The following is a 20,030-nucleotide window of genomic DNA, read 5'->3' as shown; positions in this document are numbered from 1 at the left end:
GTATATCGTGTACGGTAATATATACGGGAGATGGGTGTTACAATTTTAGTTTTTGATGTTTCATTTTAAGATAAAAAAATCACTACGCCGATGAAAATTATTGTTAACAAACTATCAATGTTCTAAAATACGAGTCTTTTTATCCTACAATGAATAGTTGAAGATCAATATGATAAAAAAATAAAAGATAAAATGACTTTTTAATCGGATGTTAGGGATTTTTTTACCTTAAAAATAAAATGTTCTAAATTAAAATAGTTTAAAAAGATATAGGTCAAAACAATTATTACTCAAATTTTAAAAATATATTTTCAGTATTACGCGTATTGAAAATGGAAGTAACAGGGTCATTAATATGAACATGATTATTAATAGGCAGCTGCTTCAAGTGTAGATTAGTATGGTGTTTTCCACCATTATCGTGTAGTGTAGTATTCGTTAAGGTAACGCAGGCACACTAGTTTTAGCATTTTATTAATAATTATAGCAAATAATAGACCTAATGAGATTGCGTGAGAATCCCTTTGTGTGTATGGTGTTGGGCTCTGTGTTATATCAACACTGTTAGTTAATCACTTTATTGAATTTGATGTTGTCGAGTTTAAATATTTTTTATTCCATATGATATTGATTGATCGATCAATTAATTCAAATTAGATTTTATAAAAATCTATTATAAAGTGATTAGAGATGATAATTTAATCTGAAATTAACAGATTTTGACTCGACCTGATAGGATATATTTTATAAAAAAGATTGAGTTCAAATTAATTCGGGTCAAATTTTATAAAATGTGAAGTCAGATCACATCGAGCTAGTTTATTTAAGATTTAGATTGAAAAACTTCATATTTGACATGACATGGGATAATAATTTATTTTTTAAAATAAATTTAAGGATATTGTTATAATACTCTCCTTATAGTTTTTTTTAATTAAGTTCATATTTTACATAATAAAAATAATTTTTTATTCGGATAAAATCAAATAAAATTTTTTTCCTTAAAAACTCGAATTTAATCAAATTGGGATAGAGGGATATGCTTTGTAGATTTATCAAATGAAAAGTTTATACTTTTCATATATTCTAATAAAAGATATATATCTTTTATATTGAGTCGAGTTGATTATAAATCGACTCAACTCAACACTTAATATCTAAATGTATGTTTATATAATGTGAAATTCCAACTAAATGTTCGAAGAATTATTTACAATGACAGCTTTGAAGATTTTCCTCATTCAAAAGAGGAGAAATTAAGGGGGTGTTTGGATCAAGGAATGTGAGATTCTCATGGGAATAGAATCCACATTCTCATGTTTGGTTGGCCGGGAATCTCATTCTCGGTAATGTTTTATTACCAATAATAGATTTTTTTGAGTATATTATCGGGAATGTCATTACCTCCATTTTCTTAGGTATTGTTGGATTACCGGCGTTTTGGACTAAAATGCCCTTAAATTTTTATTTTTTTCAAAAATATCCTTCTTCTGTCATTGAATAATAAAAATTCTATGAAGGTCAAATTACAAATTTATCCTTAAACTATTTTAGATTTACAAAAAAAATCTATAATTAAAATTTTATATAAAATTCAGGGTTAAAATAAAATTTTAGCCTTTCATTAAACATTTTTATATTTTTAATTTTATAAATATATATATAAATTTTATGAATTTATTTTTTTTAAAGAAAACATATAAATATTTTTCAACTTGTTAAAAAACAAATACATAATAAGGACAATTTGGTCAAATACACATTCCAATAATATTTTATTCTTTTAACCAAACACGGTAATTTTATATTCCTGTTAAACCAACCAAACACAAAATACAACATTCTCAATAATCATATTCCATATTAATCATACATTTTCACTTATAATCTTAAGTTTCGTGAACCAAACGCACCCTACAAGATCTCCCGTTCAACCGACTAAGAATAATACCCAAAGAGAATCACAAATTTATAGTGCATCTCTAGTCTGTCTGTCTGTATGTCTCTCTCTGATCCTGTCTCTAAAATAAATAATTTAGCTTTCGTAAATATCCTGCTTATTAATTATATATATAATTCTTTCCGGGGGGGGGTAAAACGATGGCAGGCGAAAATGGGCAGGTTTTATTTCCGCCGGGTTTCCGGTTCCACCCAACAGAAGAGGAGCTACTGTACTATTACCTGAGGAAGAAGGTGTCATGTGAAGCTATCGACCTTGATGTTATGCGGGAGGTGGATCTCAACAAACTCGAGCCTTGGGACCTTCAAGGTCCATTCACTTTATTTCTCCGGTGAACTACTCCTTTTTGTATGTAAAATATGTATTGTGATTAATTACTTGTTTCATGTGTTGTTGCTTGCAAGGAAGCACGGGGACGCCATAGAGGTGCCGTTTCAAGTACCCGATACGTCCCTGGCATGGGGACGACACAGGGACGGCTGGGGTACGTACCGGGGACGTGCCACGGTGACAGGGTACGACTGAACGACGTCGGAGACGTTTCACCGGAACCTGGGGACGTTTCGGGGACGGCATGTGACTTTCACATGCGTCCCCAGGTGCTTTTCGTCATTTTACTTTTAAAAAAAACTCACAACAGCATAACCTAGTCGGCAACAATCGGCAGCAACGAGCTTTATTTGGGTGGTGAAGTTGGATTTGATACAGCTTCTGCTTCTTTTACCAAGCACACTGCTGGGATAAACTTGAACAAGCCAGATTTCTCTGCTGCTCTTTTGCTGTAAGTATTTCAAGATTTTATAAATTATTTCGTACCAATATGGTAATTTGTTTATGGACATTTTTTGCTCTCTCTCTATTCTTTTTTCTTTATATGGTCGTGATAGTGCGAATGGACACAGAAGGATTTTCATTTCTTTCGACATTCTGTCTTTTTGACATGGTCTTATTTCTCATTCTCATAAACAGAATTGTGAAACTGTGAAGAGTTTCTCTTCTGATAGGTTATATTGTATATTGATTTAGGTTACGAAGCTGTTGAAATACATTTTACAGATGCCCATGAAGGTAATCGGCGTCTAGGGATTTAATTAAACTGTTCTAGGTGTTGTTTTAGTTGCTTCCATTTTGGGAACAATTGGATTGCCCATTCTTGGATGATATTGTTTCTGAAAGTCCACCCGAAAAAAATGATAAGAAAAGAACATGGAGTTTTGAGTAGTGAAAGCAGGATTTTTTTCAATAGGGATTTAATTAGGTGGGAGAAGCTGAAGAAAGATTCTTATATGGCTTTTGGTGAAAGTATGAACTGTTTTTTTAAATTATAAATTCACTATTGATATGAAATTTTGAGTAGTAACTGGCTTTCATTGTGGATTTATGCTTCTTCTTTGTTCCCTTGTCTTTGCTAGCCAGCAACTACTGATATGGAGTTTTGAGTAGCAACGCACACTTCCTTTTTTATTTTTGTTTTTGTAATCCCGCCTTTGTTTGCAAGCAAATGATTATTGATATAGAGTTTCTATTGGCGAGTAGCAACTAACTTTCTTTTGTATCATACTTCAAGTGGAAAGTAGCAAATGATTATTACTCTTTGTTTGTTCCCTTGCATTTGATAGCAAATAAATGATATTTGAACGTTTTGGTCTTTTGTTGTTTGCTTTAGAACAATTACGTTCAACTTTTAACACGTGTCATGCTAAAATGTTTCGCCAAGCTGTAGTTCAACTCTAGTTGAGGGTCAGTACAAATATTTGCACCTTAATTTCCCATAGTTGTTCAGAGAGGAATTTTGCATCTGTGCTAAACTAATGTTATGTGCTAAACAGAAGAGTGAGATCTCTCTCTGAAACCTATCTTAAGCGACTTTCATATAAGCTGATTGAATTTTGGATCTTTTCTTTATGATGTTGGCTTTTTTAATATGAATTCGGGAATTAAGGGGAGAGCCTTAGTTAAGGGGCTGCAGTATAGATATGCTAAGATGTTTTATTTTTTATTAGTTGTTTTATATTCGTCCAAGGATTTGGTTCATGTGAATGTTGTTGTTTTATTATGAACATCTCTTTTCGCCTTTTATATTCGCATGTTTTGTTTTCAATTACATTCAATTGATGCATGATATCTAAACTTAATATTGTTGTTTGAGTCTTGATATTTGAGTTTATTTATGATTTTTTATATATATTTATAATTTTAAAATTATTTTATATACCATACCCTTGCCGTCCCAGTACCCTGTAATTTTAAAAATTGCCGTATCCCGTCCCCGTATCCGTATCAGTGCAACATAGGTTGCTTGTACATGCAGACAAATGTAAGATCGGCTCCGGTCCTCAAAACGACTGGTATTGCTTCAGCCACAAGGACAAGAAATACCCAACTGGAACTCGAACGAATCGGGCAACTGCCGCTGGTTTTTGGAAGGCTACGGGGAGAGACAAGGCTGTCTGCCTTGAAAACTCCAGGAGAATTGGGATGAGGAAAACCCTAGTTTTCTACATGGGACGTGCTCCTCATGGCCACAAAACAGATTGGATCGTGCATGAATATCGATTGGACGACGATGGTTCTGATAAAGTACAGGTAATATATATACATCTATTTCATTTTAAAAGTTTTTAAGTATCGACCAAAAAAAATAGGTATGATTTAAAAAAAATTGAATGTTCAGTCGAAATAAAAGTGATAATTCGATACTAAACTACATGTTTAAAACGGAACAATGAACACCCCCTTAAGCTACTCAATTATTACTTTTCTGCTATGATTTGAAAAAATAGGTGGGTGTCCAAACCGAAACAAAAATGATAATTGGGTACTAAACTACACGTTTAAAACCGAACAATGTATATCCTTATAAACTACATGTTTAGTACCTAAATTATCACTTTTATGCTATGATTTTGACAAAATATTTAGATGACCAAAAACAAAATAAAAGTGATAATTCGATACTAAACTACACGTTTAAAACTGAACAATGAATACCCCTTTAAACTACACATTTAGTACCCAATTATCGCTTTTGTGCTATGATTTTGACAAAAAAAATAGTTGGATGACCAAAATGAAACAAAAGTGATAATTGGGTACTAAACTACACGTTTAAAACTGAACAATGTATACCCCTATAAACTACACTTTTAATACCTAAATTATCACTTTTGTGCTATGATTTTGAAAAAAATAGTTGGATGACCTAAACGAAATAAAAGTGATAATTCGGTACTAAACTACGCGTTTAAAACCGAACAATGAACACCCCTTTAAACTACACATTTAATACTCAATTATCACTTTTGTGCTATGATTTTGACAAAAAAAAGTTAGATGACTAAAACGAAACAAAAGTGATAATTGGGTACTAAACTATACATCTAAAACCGAAAAATGAACATCCCTATAAACTACACGTTTAGTATCTAATTTATCATTTTTGTTTTGTTTTGGACACTCAACATTTTTCTTTCAAAAATCATACATAATGTTTAGTTTTAGTTTCATTGTAGTCACTCACCTTTAAAAAATTAACGATGATATTGACATGTTACCATAAAATAATGTCACATCATCATTGAAAAAAATGTCATGTCAACAGTTCTATTATTTTTTTATAGATGAGTGATCAAAATGAAACTAAAATGTTACGTTAAGCATGATTTTGAAAAAAAAAATAGTTGAATGACTAAAACAAAACAAAAGTAATAGTTGCAGTACTAAAGGTGTAGTTTATCCTAATATTTATTTATTTATTTTCGTAATGAAGGAAAGAAAATAAAAGCTAATGATCAACACACCCTTCTCGTTGGTGTTCACTATCAGGAAGACGGATGGGTTCTGTGCAGGGTTTTCAAGAAGAAGAATCATAGCAGATCAGTTCATTTCGAAGCAGGTTTCGGTGAAGAAGACGACTCCACTGAAATCAACAACGTTGCTTCTTCTGCTCAATTGGAGGTAAGGCATAATCATTTGCAAGCATCATATGATTATTCCTTTGATGGCAGTTCCACCATCAACCTCCCTCAATTATTCACCCCACACTTAGCAGCTGTTGCGTCTTCCTTCATGTCACCTCTCTCTTCGAACTCCATGGATATCGGATGTTTTCGAAACTCGTCGAGGCTAACATCGACCAGAGGCGGCCATGGACCGATGCAGCCAGATCAGACAAGGTGCACTAGTGGATGGCCATTGTTGGACAAGCTACTTGATACTCAGCAGCCTCGGAACTGACTTAGTCTTAGGTATCTCATTGAATACGAGCTTAAGAGAGGTAAATTAACCATTTGACATGTCGATGAAATGGTTTGTTTAGACTGGAACATCTGAAAACTTGTGACATTTATTTGGATAGGATTCAAGCATTTTAACATTTTTAGAAAACATTTTATTTTTATTTTATTTTCATTATGAAACATTCTTATTTCCATTTTCTCTTGTAATAATTTTATTTTTCACGATGAAAAATATTAGTGTGAAAATTTTCAAATGCAATTCTTCAATGATCGATCATGAATTTTTTAAAATCAAAAACTCATTAAAAGGCCTTGACGAATTCTGTATATCTATGCAACAATGATTTTAAACCAAAAAGATGAAAAAATTAGGATCAAAATACTCACGACATATCTTAGAGTTATGACTCAAGTTCTTCTTAGACCAACGCATGAAGTTACAATCAAAATAGTGATAAAAGTGTGAGGACGAGTGAAGCAGTATAATCCGTTTGATCTCTATAATAAAAAGTAGATATTAGAATTTTTTTTGATGTAAAATATGTAGGGATGGGCATGGGTCGGGTTTGGGTAGGGTTTCGGCCAACCTGACCCGACTCAAAAATTTAACATCCTTCACCCGACCAGAAAAATATATACCCTTCACCCGACTCGACTTTTTAAGATAAAATCCGTACCGACGCAACCCAACCCAAAATAATAAAAAATATTATTTTATTCAATAAAAACAGTGATTTAATTAAAAATAATAATATATAGAGGGATATTATTGTAATTATTCATAGATATATAAAGTAAAATTATTTTTTTGGGTCGGGTCTGGGCCTTGTATTTTTCACCCTAAACCCGAATCCGATCGACCCGAACATCACCTTTAAAAAACCGACCCGACCCGAATTAAAAAAACGATCCGATCGGGGTCGGGTCCCATGCCCATCCCTAAAAATATGTAACAGATCTTGTACTTTTTCGAAATAGTAAAATATTCTTATCCTCTACTAGTAGTTTTCCCCCATTTGAATTTTCTACATAAATTTTGGCGTTGTTTATTTTTCTTTTCGATCATTATAACAACCTGAATAAGCCCATAATGTCATTTTTAATTAAAGATTAATGGTTTTATATTTTTCTTACTTGCATACTTAAGAAGATGAAGATTCATTAATGTTAAAAGTTTCAAAGTTTGGCAACCAACTTTGGAAAATGTTTTTTTCAAAGTTTGGTAAATGTTTCTTTGAAAAATGTTTTTCAAAGTTTGGTAAAATTTTGGTAGATGTTTGTTGAAAATAGGAATGGGTAAATTCACTTTAGTCATTGCACTTTAGGGTATTTTCAAAGATTAGTCCCTAAGTTTCTACTATAAATACCCTTACCCATTTAGCTTCAAAATCATCCCAAAACATTTCTTTCTTCCTATACTAGAGAGCTTTCTTGTGAGTAGTGAGTGTTTTGTAAACACCTGTAAATTTTCTCTCTTAGTAAAAGATCTGCAGCAGCCCGGAGACGTAAGCACAATTGGCTGAACTCCGTTATCAATTTTCGGGTATTATTTTTCCGCTTTTATTTCGCATTCTCACTAATCTGGTTATAGGGAAATTACTTGTACTCGGTTTATTTTCCTAACAACTGGTATCAGAGCTTTTGGTTGTGAATTTTGTCAAATTTTCTGCGAGGTTACTATTCATTACTATTCACGTGAATAGTGAATTTCGTGAATAGTGAAATTCGGTCGGCGATACGAGTTTGTCGACGGTGGTGTTCTAATACACAGTGATTCGCAAGAATTGTCAGAAACGATCCAAACGAAGCCAGATTCGAGTGGAGCGATGGCTGCAGACGAAGGGAAGGTGAAAATTGAAAAGTTCGATGGTGCGGACTTTGGCTTTTGGAAGATGCAGATTGAAGATTTTTTGTACCAGAAAAATCTATATCAACCTCTCTCAGGAAAGCAACCAGAGGGCATGAAGGATGAAGATTGGGCTCTTCTCGACAGACAAGCCCTCGGAGTTATCCGACTGACGTTATCCCGCAATGTTGCTTTTAACATAGCAAGGAAAGACCACGGCGGGTCTTATGGCGGCTCTCTCCAGTATGTACGAGAAGCCATCGGCCTCAAACAAAGTTCATTGATGAGGCGATTATTCAATTTGCGGATGACGGAAGGGGCATCGGTGGCACAACACCTAATGAACTCAACACAATCACAACCCAGTTGAGTTCAGTGGAAATTGAGTTCGATGATGAAGTTCGAGCTTAATTCTCTTATCATCTCTACCAGACAGTTGGAATGCTACTGTTACAGCAGTCAGCAGTTCGTCGGGAAACAGCAAATTAAAATTTGACGATGTTCGGGATCTGGTACTGATGAAGAAATTCGACGGAGAGAATCGGGTGAAGCATCAACCTCCTCAGCCTTGCACACGGAGTCTAGAGGAAGAACTTCAGAAAGATATTCAAATCGTGGCAGATCAAAATCCAGACGGGAAAAATCTAGAACGGGAAAGAAAGATTTTACCTGTTATAATTGTGGCAAGAAGGTCACTTTAAAAGAGATTGCCGAGCACTGAAGAAAGATACCGGTGCACAGGAATCTGCCAACGTGACAGAGGAGACAGGTGATGCCATGATTCTAAGCGTCAACAGTCCGATTGAATCATGGATCTTGGATTCAGGGGCATCTTTCCACTCCACCCCATGCCAAGAAATCATGGAGAACTATGTCAGTGGTGATTTTGGGAAGGTTCATCTTGCTGATGATGAAACCTTAAAGATCGTCGGAAAAGGAGACATCCGACTAAAGTTGCCAAACCAGACCACCTGGAAGCTGACAGGAGTGAGACAATTCCTGGCCTCAAAAGAAATCTGATTTCTGTTGGACAGCTTGATGGAGAAGGATATAGCACAACCTTTTCAGGCTGTGAATGGAAGATTACCAAAGGAGCACTCGTCATTGCTCGTGGTAAGAAGACTGGTACTCTCTATGTAACCTCCAATTTAGAGAATATCATTGCAGTAGCAGATGCTGATGGAAAATCAAACCTATGGCACCAAAGGCTCGGCCATATGAGCGAGAAAGGGATGAAGACACTTTTGTCAAAAGGGAAGCTGCCGGATCTAAAGAATGTAGATGTCGGACTATGCGAGGATTGCATCTTTGGCAAACAAAGAAAGTCAGTTTTGCAAAGATTGGCAAGACACCCAAGACAGAAAGGTTAGAATTGATTCATACTGATGTATGGGGACCATCCCCAGTTCCATCTCTTGCAGGCTCACTATATTATGTCACCTTCATCGATGATTCAAAAGGAAGGTGTGGGTTTATTTCTGAAGAAGAAATCAGAAGTCTTTGATACCTTCAGAAAATGGAAGGCCATGGTGGAAAATGAGACTGGTTTGAAAGTCAAGCGGTTGAGGTCTGACAATGGAGGAGAGTACAGAGATAGTAGATTCAGAGATTTATGTGCAAACAATGGGATCAAGATGGAGACAACAGTTCCCAAGACACCGCAACATAATGGTGTAGCAGAGCGCATGAACAGAACTCTGAATGAACGTGCCAGAAGTATGAGGATACATGCCGGCTTGCCCAAATTTCTATGGGCTGAAGCAATCAACACTGCAGCTTACTTGATCAACCGTGGGCCCTCAGTTCCTTTGGATGGCAGAATACCAGAGGAAGTTTGGAGCAAGAAAGAAATAAACCTTTCACACTTAAGAGTGTTTGGTTGTATTTCTTATGTACACATAGACTCTGCTGAAAGAAGTAAGCTTGATGCTAAGTCCAACAAATGTGCCTTTGTTGGTTATGGCGGTGATGAGTTCGGTTACCGGTTTTGGGACTATGAAAATCGGAAGATCATCAGAAGCAGAGACGTCATTTTCAATGAAATGTGATGTACAAAGATAGATCAACCGCAGAATCAAGTAATACCGAAGCTGAAACAAAGGAATTTGCTGAGTTCGAGGAGATTTCTGGAAATGATGTTCAGATCAATCCTGAAGCAGTTCAAGAAGAACCAGGCACACCAGAACTGAGACGCTCCTCCAGAATTCCTAAACCAATCCAACGGTATTCTCCTTCTTTACACTACTTGTTTGACTGACAATGGTGAACCAGAGTGCTATGATGAAGCAATGCAAGTGGAGGATTCAGTCAAGTGGGAGTCTTCCATGAAAGATGAGATGGACTCGCTTATGTCAAATCAGACATGGGAATTAGCTGAATTACCACCAGGCAAGAAAGCGCTCCACAACAAGTGGATTTACAGGATCAAAGAAGAGCACGATGGGAGCAAACGCTACAAAGCAAGATTGGTTGTCAAAGGCTTTCAGCAAAAAGAAGGTATTGACTACAATGAAATTTTCTCTCCAGTCGTAAAATTGTCTACAATCAGACTGGTGTTGAAAATTGTAGCTGCAGAGAATTTACATCTTGAGCAGTTAGATGTAAAGACAGCTTTCCTTCATGGTTTGGAGGAAGAAATCTATATGAGGCAGCCAGAAGGCTTCATAGAGGCAGACAAGAAAACCTGGTATGCAGGTTGAAGAAGAGCTTGTATGGTTTAAAACAAGCTCCTAGACAGTGGTACAAGAAGTTCGATAGCTTCATGAGTAGCAGTGGTTTTATCAGATGCCAAGCAGATCATTGTTGCTACATCAAGAGGTTCGACAACAGCTTCATTATTTTATTATTGTACGTTGATGACATGCTCGTTGCAGGCTCAGACATGCAAGAGATTATACACTTGAAGCAAAAATTGTCGAAGCAGTTTGCTATGAAGGATCTGGGCGCTGCAAAGCAGATTCTTGGATGAGGATCAAGAGAGACACAAAGTCGGGGACTTTGATGTTATCACAGGCTGAGTACATCAACAAAGTACTCTCCAGGTTCAACATGCAAGATGCTAAACCAGTAAGTACACCTTTAGGTGTTCATTTCAGACTCTCCAAAGACCAATCACCAAAGACGGAGGAAGAACGTGCACACATGGTGAAGGTGCCGTATGCCTCAGCAATTGGAAGTCTGATGTATGCCATGGTTTGTACCAGACCAGATATTGCTCATGCAGTGGGAGCTGTTAGCAGGTACATGAATAATCCGGGCAAGGTACACTGGGAAGCAGTCAAATGGATCCTCAGATATCTTCGTGGTACCACAAACAAAGCACTTTGTTTCAAAGGTGGAGATATGATACTGACAGGCTATGTAGATGCTGACTTAGCCGGAAATGTCGACATCAGAAGGAGCACTACAGGGTATGTCTATACTCTAGGAGGAACTGCAGTGAGTTGGGTTTCTCAACTACAGAAGATAGTTGCTCTCTCCACAACTGAAGCAGAATATGTCGCTGTTACGGAAGCCAGCAAGGAGATGGTTTGGCTCCAAAGTTTCTTGGAAGAGTTAGGCAAGAAACAAGAAAACAATATCTTGTATTGCGACAGTCAAAGTGCTATCCATCTAGCAAAGAATCCGTCTTTTCATTCCAGGACAAAGCCATACAATTGAGATATCATTTTATCCGGTCTCTTCTGGAAGATGGGATTTGAAACTTGAAAAGATTAGTGGAGCTCAAAATCCGGCAGACATGTTGACAAAGACGGTGACTACGGACAAACTGAAGTTGTGTTCAACTTCAGTTGGCATGCTAGAATAAATAGACCAGACATGCTGCTGCATTGATCGAGGTGTGAAGACATATTAAAATCAGTCTTCAAGTGGGAGATTGTTAAAAGTTTCAAAGTTTGGCAACCAACTTTGGAAAATGTTTTTTTCAAAGTTTGGTAATGTTTCTTTGAAAAATGTTTTTCAAAGTTTGGTAAAATTTGGTAGATGTTTGTTGAAAATAGGAATGGGTAAATTCACTTTAGTCATTGCACTTTAGGGTTTTCAAAGATTAGTCCCTAAGTTTCTACTATAAATACCCTTACCCATTTAGCTTCAAAATCATCCCAAAACATTTCTTTCTTCCTATACTAGAGAGCTTTCTTGTGAGTAGTGAGTTTTGTAAACACCTGTAAATTTCTCTCTTAGTAAAAGATCTGCAGCAGCCCGGAGACGTAAGCACAATTGGCTGAACTCCGTTATCAATTTTCGGGTATTATTTTTCCGCTTTTATTTCGCATTCTCACTAATCTGGTTATAGGGAAATTACTTGTACTCGGTTTATTTTCCTAACAATTAAAAACTCATTCTAGAAGAAAGCTTCGATGTAATATAGTTTAGATGGAGCTCAAAGAAGATCAAAAGAGCTCAAAACAGGTGTCTATCCCGGCCAGCCTAACATCAAAACGAAAATTCTAGTTCAAAAATATTCCAGAATATCTTGAGATAATCAATGTTGATCCATGAGAGTTTGAAATCAACTCGAAGACTTAGTTGGGATCAAGCTTACTTGGATAGAAGATACTTCTCAACTTATTAAGATTATTTAAGTATCATTATAGATTAGATTACATCTCATTCTCTAGCTCGATTTTAAGAGTCTTTAGCCTGTGAGAAGGCTCTCCTCCTTTATATACAAACAACTCAAATACAATTATTATTATTTTAAAAAGAAATTAGAAAGATCTTTTTTGTTGTTCAAGAGTGTCCGATTATACAATAACGATTATTTAGTTCTCTTTTCTAATGTTTAGGTTGATAAGAACAATATCCTTAGAAGGTTAGGAATTTCAATCCAAACACACGTTTATTTAAGATAAACGATAGAGAAAGAAAGTTTGATATGTTTGTATAGGTTTTGATAAATTATCTTAATTTTTTTAAAGATGAAACCTATACATTTAAAAAGGAAATAAATTCTTGTAAAAAAAAGAAGGAAATAAATTATCTTATTTGAAGCATATATGTTTTATTTAACAAAAATGAAAACTAAATAAGATAATTTGATAAAAAAAAGTTTTCTTTTTAATAATTCATTGTATATGTTTTGACATGTTCGTATATTTATACTATCTCCATGTTATTTTTATGATGTGATATATTTTAATTAAATAAATTTTGAAAATAATTAGAAGATAATAACGAATCTCAACCACAAACGATAAAAGAACATGAAAAATACTAAGAAATAATAACTCTCTCCAATATTATCCTTTATTATCAATAAAGTTTAAACCAAAACCTATTGAATTTCCTTATCACTCTACTTATTATACTTGATTAAAAAAACCAAAGAGTGTGTGCTGGTGAACTAATATGACATGGACTAATCATTGACTTGAAAACTAATGTAGATAGTTATTATTGCCATCCCACTGCATATAGTTGAGTGAAAGAATGAGGCTGGAAAAAGGACAACAAGCACATGGCATGTGGAACCAGGGATGGACCGAAAAGGAATCAGGTGGTGTAGTATTTTTTTTTTGAAAAATTAAAATTAATATATATTTTTTATATTTTCAATTGATAATATATTTTTTATTTCTAAAATTTTATAAGTTGGTTCTCCTTGACATAATAGAATATGTTCATATGTGGAACTCAAGTCATTTTCAAACTTAAAACATTTTTTCATAGTGTATTTACTAAGCGAATACATGGAAATTGTATCAAACAAACATCACCCCAAAAAATGGGGAAAATCCACACCAACACCCTTTCGAGGTATTAATATTCCCCCAAAGCCATATTCCACACCACAAAATTAGGCAAAAACACACCAAAAACAAAAACTTAATTACAACTCAAACCCATAAATGAAAAAGGGAAAATGCATTGTGGTCCACCACAGGCTGTTCTGTATAGAAAGCACATGTATTCACAAAAGCAACTGACATCCCACACATGCTCTTGCCCCCATTTGCATTTGCATTGAAGCTTTGAACTTGAAGCTTGCACATGCATTTGCATGTGCTCTCTGCCCCCACAATCTATCTTATCTCTAATCATTTTCTCTTTTTTGCTTTTCATTTATGGCTAAACAAACCCAAAACCCTCGCAGCATTTCTTGAGTCACAAGTCATAGAAACCTTTTTTCTGGTTATAATTATTATGATGATCACACAAAAGAAGAGGAAAAAGGGGGTTTAATTAGTTAGAGATTGGATTTTAGGTACTTTTTTAGTTATGTGTATGCATCTGGGGCTACTAGTTTGATGTTGTCCCCTATGAAATGCATTATTGTAGCTTGGATATGTATTATCTAAATGTCTAGTCATGGTTATTTATATGTCGTCGACCGGTGGCGTCTGGATGGTTAACAAGGTTCAAGGGAGGTGCCTGTGGCATGTAATGAGGTGGTCATTGGTTAAACCGGCAGCTTGCATGAAGGAGTGGACGACCGTCGGTCCGACGTACCTAAATCCTCTTCTCACCATGTCCTTGCTTATGCTCTCCGACTTTGATGTCTTGACCGGGATCTTGTGATCAAATTTGTATTGAGTCGACAACGGTTTGTGATTCACGAATCCCCATATGTATTTATCGAATGACCCAACCTCCCTCTTGACCTGGCATTCGTATGACATAAACACAGAAGCATGTGAGTCGTTGTACAGATAGATGATCAATGCAATGATGGGGCCATGGTTACTATTTGCACATGATCGAGTTTCAAGCTTCAAGATGACTTGAGAACCAGCTAACTCAACAACATTTTAGAAAGCAGGAGGAAAAGACATGATAATTAAACTAGCTGTGTTTAAATATAAATCTATATAAGTGATGATATATAAATGCTTGCGAATAGTGTATTTTTCAACTGCCAAAATTAATTTACCTCGAGAATACGTTTGGAGTTGTCCACAACACCTCGAACTCTGCTTATATCAATGCCATATCGGGTGCTGATCGTGGTCATTTGCTTTTCAGTGAAGACAGCTACGGTTTCTGCATCAAACCCTGAAAATGCGTCCCTGTTGAACGTTTAAAAGAACATAAATTAGCCTTAAAACTATGATCACGACGATAACGAAGGGGATGAAAAGAATGGTACTTTGTGATGATGAGCGAATAGTGAGATTAATGACCTGAAATCTTGACGTTGCTTCAAGATCGAAGTCCAATCCGAGCCTACTTGAGCACCACTAAGAACCAACAACTCGAAGAGCAAGTTGTCATCATGTGTTGGAACTCCCCATTCTTCGTCGTGATAAGCGACATAGATAGGATCTAAGCATGAATTGCATATGATTTTAGATTCAAAGTCGTTTAAATTTCTATGAAATTAATGGATTTCGCAAATGAAAATTACAAGAACAAGTACCTGAGTTGGGGTGATGAAACCGCACCTCTTCTTTTCCTCGGCAGACCTGGGATTATCGAGAGGAACGACCTGAGATTCGAATTTGGCTGATTTTGATCTTCCATAGTGTGCAATTCTCATCTTTCTTTGTGCTTGTTGAAGAGCCACCTGTTCCCTCCTGACTGCAGCTATGCTTCCCGGTGCCTCGACCGAGGAGCTCAACGACGAGGGATCGACACAAGAAGATAATCCATTCCCCATACCCTCTTTGAAACTTTTCGATTTCTTCCTCTCCAAGGTTTTGTTACTGCTTCTGGGAATGACAAACTTTTCTGAACTCGTGTTCAATGCATTCGGATCACTCCCTCGCGGGGCGGGGAACTTCGAGCTCGGGGATAAAGGCGGCGTCGATGAGGCCTTAGCCCTGCTACCATTGGCAGCACTAGTGGTTGATGTCGTTGATGTTAATGGTTGAGGTGGTTGAGGAGGAGAAATAGGTGGAATTTTCTTCAATGAATTACGACGGTCGCTCGGAACACGGTTACAAGTAGGCTGAAGAACCGGACGGCCATTGATCCTGGCCACAGAAGGTGGAGTTATCATCTCAACAACAGCAGCAGTAGTACCACCTGAGGTCACCTTAGCCTTAGAGGTACACATTTTTCTTCTTCTTTTTGTTCTGTTCTGAATGATGGAAAAAGGGAGTTAATGTTATTGTAGGGGTGCAATGCAACAAGGAGGAGTAATGAAGGGAGAGAAAGAGTGATGGAAAAGAGAAAATGAAGGGGAAGAAGGGAGTGATCAGAGAAGGGGGAATTGTGGGGTTATATAAAAGGGAAGGGAACGTGGCTGGTTGGGGTCTGCCATACAACCTCTTGTGAAGGGCATTACTTTTTGGTAACTGCACCACGAGGGAAGACCTTCACACCCTTTTTCGTTCTTAGCCACTTGGCATTGGTTTAATACGTCATTATTGATAATTAATGCAAATCCTTAATTGGTTATTGTTGATACAACCTAGAATAGTAGGCAAGGGAGGAGATTTGTTGGGTGGTGCTGGTCTCTTGTGCTCTGTTCTTGTTGGTTCTGGTTGGCTGGCTGGGTTTAGTTAGCCTTGGGAAGCTTCCTTTCTCTTATATTTAGTGTATAGTAATCTAATAACAATATAGCATAATTACAAAAAATATCCATAACATTTGATTAAATTGTCAATTTGACCCTTATCTTAAATATGAATCTTTTAACCTAAAATAAAACGTTAGACTCAAATACTAAAAAAATGAACTAAATCTTTTTAGTCAAACATAAGGAGCTTTTTGTCTCAAACTAAATGTTGGGAGATCAAAGGTCTAAAGAAAATGTCAAAATGACTATTTATTCAAATATTAAAAGTATTTTTTTGACATTATAAATAATATGATAATCGGTGATATAGCTAACCATTTTGACAACTTCAATATCTTCTATTCAAGTTTTATCATACATAAATAGTATGTGTCCATATGTGTTTTCATTCAGATTGCATTACATGAAACAAAATTATGAATTGTAATCTTTGAATCCCACATTTCATAAGGTTTGGTTCATCACCTTTAAATGTGTCTCCAAAGATTGAATCTCGCATTACAACATATATATAAATATAAAGTGTAATTTTTTATTGAACGGAGACAGATTAAAGCCGATGAGGGATACAAGGTAATTATGGGGGTGTGTGTGAACCCTAGGCAGGGAATAGAGGTTGAGTGGCGGACAAGGAAGGTTAGCATGGAAGAAAAAGAGTAATGATTGTGGGTATTTTCATTTTAGCTGGAGCTGAAGTTGTAGAGCAAGGGAATCTGCGTCTCCCCGGGACCTTTTGAGGAATCCCACGGATTAAACCCAACAAGTTTTCAGAGGAATATATGTATTTGTGAAATGCGTGTCAATTCAGACCTTATCCAAGCTTTTTCCTAACACTTTAAACCAAATTGATTATCAATTACCACAATTATTGTGGCCACGTGTAGAGGTAGAAAACAGGCAGGTTATTTTTAAATTTACATCATTTTAAATTCTGATATTTCTAAATTAGGAGAAGGCGGTGTTGTCAATTGACTGGCTTGTACAGATGAAAAGGAATTTGATTGATTGGGAGTTTGATAAAGGGGCTGAGTTGTTGGCAACAATTAATAATATAAGCCTCTTGAAAAATTCAAGAGATGGTCTAATTTGGCAAGGGAATGGGGATGACATTTACTCAGTTAGCTCTTGTATGAAAAATTGCTCCATCGATTCGGATCCATATAATTTTTGGAAAGGTTACCTTTGGAAGGGTTTGGTGCTGCTAAGGGTGGAAACTTTCATGTGACAAGTTGTTCATAAAAAACTAGCAGTAAATATTGAATTATTAAAGAGAGGTGTACCGGGAATATTGAATCCTTTGTGTCCTTTATGCAAGCTGAAACTGGAGTCCTCCTTACATTTATTCTTCTCTTGCACTGCTACGTGGGGATTGTGGAATAGGTTTCTGAAATTGTGGAAGATATATGTTGTCTTACATGAGAATGCATATTGTTTTCTTTATGCTTGGGAGGAATTGGTGCCTACTTCATCTATTTGGACTTTTATTCTTGGTGTAGTGTTATGGACGATATGGAAATACAGGAATGCCATTGTTTTCGAGAAGGGAGTGTTCGATCCGATTCAATTGTTCTTCGCAGCAAAGTTCAGCTTAACATCTTGGTTCTTACCTAAATTCACCAACATTGCCATTCCGATGGATTCCCTCATTGGTGACCCATCTTTTGGAGATATTTGTTCTGTTACAAAAAGTCGGTTAGCTAATCAGATTTCTTGGTCCCCTCCCCCTGTGGGATTTCTAAAGTTGAACGTGGATGTTGCTGTCAAAAGTGATTGGAAGGCTAGTGGTTTAGGTTGAGTTTTAAGAGATGAGTCTGACACAGTGCTAGGATCATTTCAAGAAGCTTCTGGTCCAGGTCCTCCTTCTTTTTTGGAATTAAAGGCCATTAAACATGGTTTATGTTTCTTCGATACTTCTAAATGGTGCTCTAAGGAACGATTGATTGTTGCTTGGTCCCCTCCCCCTGTGGGATTTCTAAAGTTGAACGTGGATGTTGCTGTCAAAAGTGATTGGAAGGCTAGTGGTTTAGGTGGAGTTTTAAGAGATGAGTCTGACACAATGCTAGGATCATTTCAAGAAGCTTCTGGTCCAGGTCCTCCTTCTTTGATGGAATTAAAGGCCATTAAATGGTTTATGTTTCTTCGCTACTTCTAAATGGTGCTCTAAGGAACGATTGATTGTTGAGAGTGATAGTAAGATGTCTATGGAGTGGATTAAGAATTTGGATAAATGCCCAAGTTTGTATGTCTCAATTTCTGAAGAAATTACGGATAAGATTAGGAATTTGGAGGGCATTATCCGTTGGATAGCTAGGCCAACAAACTTAGAAGCAGACGTTTTAGCAAAATCTGGAATTGGCTAAGATAGAAAGTTTGGTTTGGGTTTTCTTTTTTCTTATCTTTTGGTTGTATCTATTGTATGGGGGAAAATTCTGGTTGTAATCACAGGCATTGTATTACTCTTTTATTAATAAAATTTGAGGCACTCTTTTCTTCATTCCGATGATTTCTAGAACACCTTATGGTGTTATTGTAATTATGAAGGGGTTTTTTTTAGTGAGGTCTTCACTTCTTATTTAAAAAAAGAAAGATTTTATCTTGAGCTTGTATCACAATGTGGCTAATGAAACCCAATTACAGGGTTCCTTAGGATGCAAACTTGAACTATTCATTATCATGTCACAAACAAACCAATCAAAATGTTTAACATTAGGTGACATCCAACAAATTATTTTTTTATTAAAATAATTGTGTAAAGTTTCAAATTTCATATTAATTATTAAAGTCAGCTCTCTTCATTTTTACTTTTTGATATTTTTATGAAACCTAAGTAAATAGTTAGAAAGCAACAATGATTTGAGCATTTTAATTGCATACCGTAAAATTATGCTTTCTTATTGATCAAAGAACCCAGGATTTAAATTTAATAATTCTTTGTGTGTTATTCTGGTTGACAACTTAGAACTTATATTATGAATCCAAGCACGACATGTAAGCTTTTTGCATAGCAATAAAAATGCTGCATATAAATACCTGTAAACACGTATTACAATTTTTTATGATTTAATAAAGAGAAAATCGCCTCAGTGACCAAAAAAAAGTTATAATATACGATTTTAACCAACTTTTTTTGGATTTTCCAAAATGACCAACAAAATCGCAACGCGAAATAAAAATCGCAACGCGATCCCCAGAATCGCAAATCAGTTTCCAAAATCGCAACGCGATTCTTGAAAATCGCAATGCGATAGTACAAATTCGCATTGCGATTTTCCAAAATCGCAACGCGAATATGAAAATCGCAACGCGAACACATAAATCGCAACGCGTATCCGTAAATCGCAACGTGTATCCGTATATCGCAACGCGTATCCGTAAATCGCAACGATAATACATAAAATCGCAACGCGTATCCGTAAATCGCAACGCGATATTTAAAGCGCCATTATAATCGCTACGCGTATTTTATTTTCAAATTACAAAAACCAATATTAAGACAAAATCCCGTAATCGCAACTCATAACC

The 20,030-nt window shown here is 36.0% G+C and overlaps 1 protein-coding gene and 1 pseudogene across 1 annotated transcript; one reads left to right on the top strand and one right to left on the bottom strand.

The window, feature by feature from the left end:
• Positions 1-2,093: 2,093 nt before the first annotated feature.
• Positions 2,094-6,196, top strand: LOC120160158 (protein SOMBRERO-like). The gene is made up of 3 exons (XM_039170589.1): positions 2,094-2,269; positions 4,272-4,546; positions 5,786-6,196. The coding sequence occupies exons 1-3, from the start codon at positions 2,101-2,103 to the stop codon at positions 6,194-6,196; spliced, it is 855 nt and encodes a 284-aa protein (XP_039026520.1). The 5' UTR covers positions 2,094-2,100.
• Positions 6,197-13,990: 7,794 nt separating this feature from the next.
• On the bottom strand, positions 13,991-16,189 carry LOC120160397 (annotated as a pseudogene).
• Positions 16,190-20,030: the final 3,841 nt, after the last annotated feature.

Source organism: Hibiscus syriacus, unplaced genomic scaffold (genome assembly GCF_006381635.1).
Source record: "Hibiscus syriacus cultivar Baekdansim isolate YM2019G1 unplaced genomic scaffold, ASM638163v2 tig00111392_pilon, whole genome shotgun sequence".
NCBI lineage: Eukaryota > Viridiplantae > Streptophyta > Magnoliopsida > Malvales > Malvaceae > Hibiscus > Hibiscus syriacus.
The sequence above is the reverse complement of the archived record's forward strand: the minus strand, read 5'-3'. Positions and strand labels throughout refer to the sequence as shown.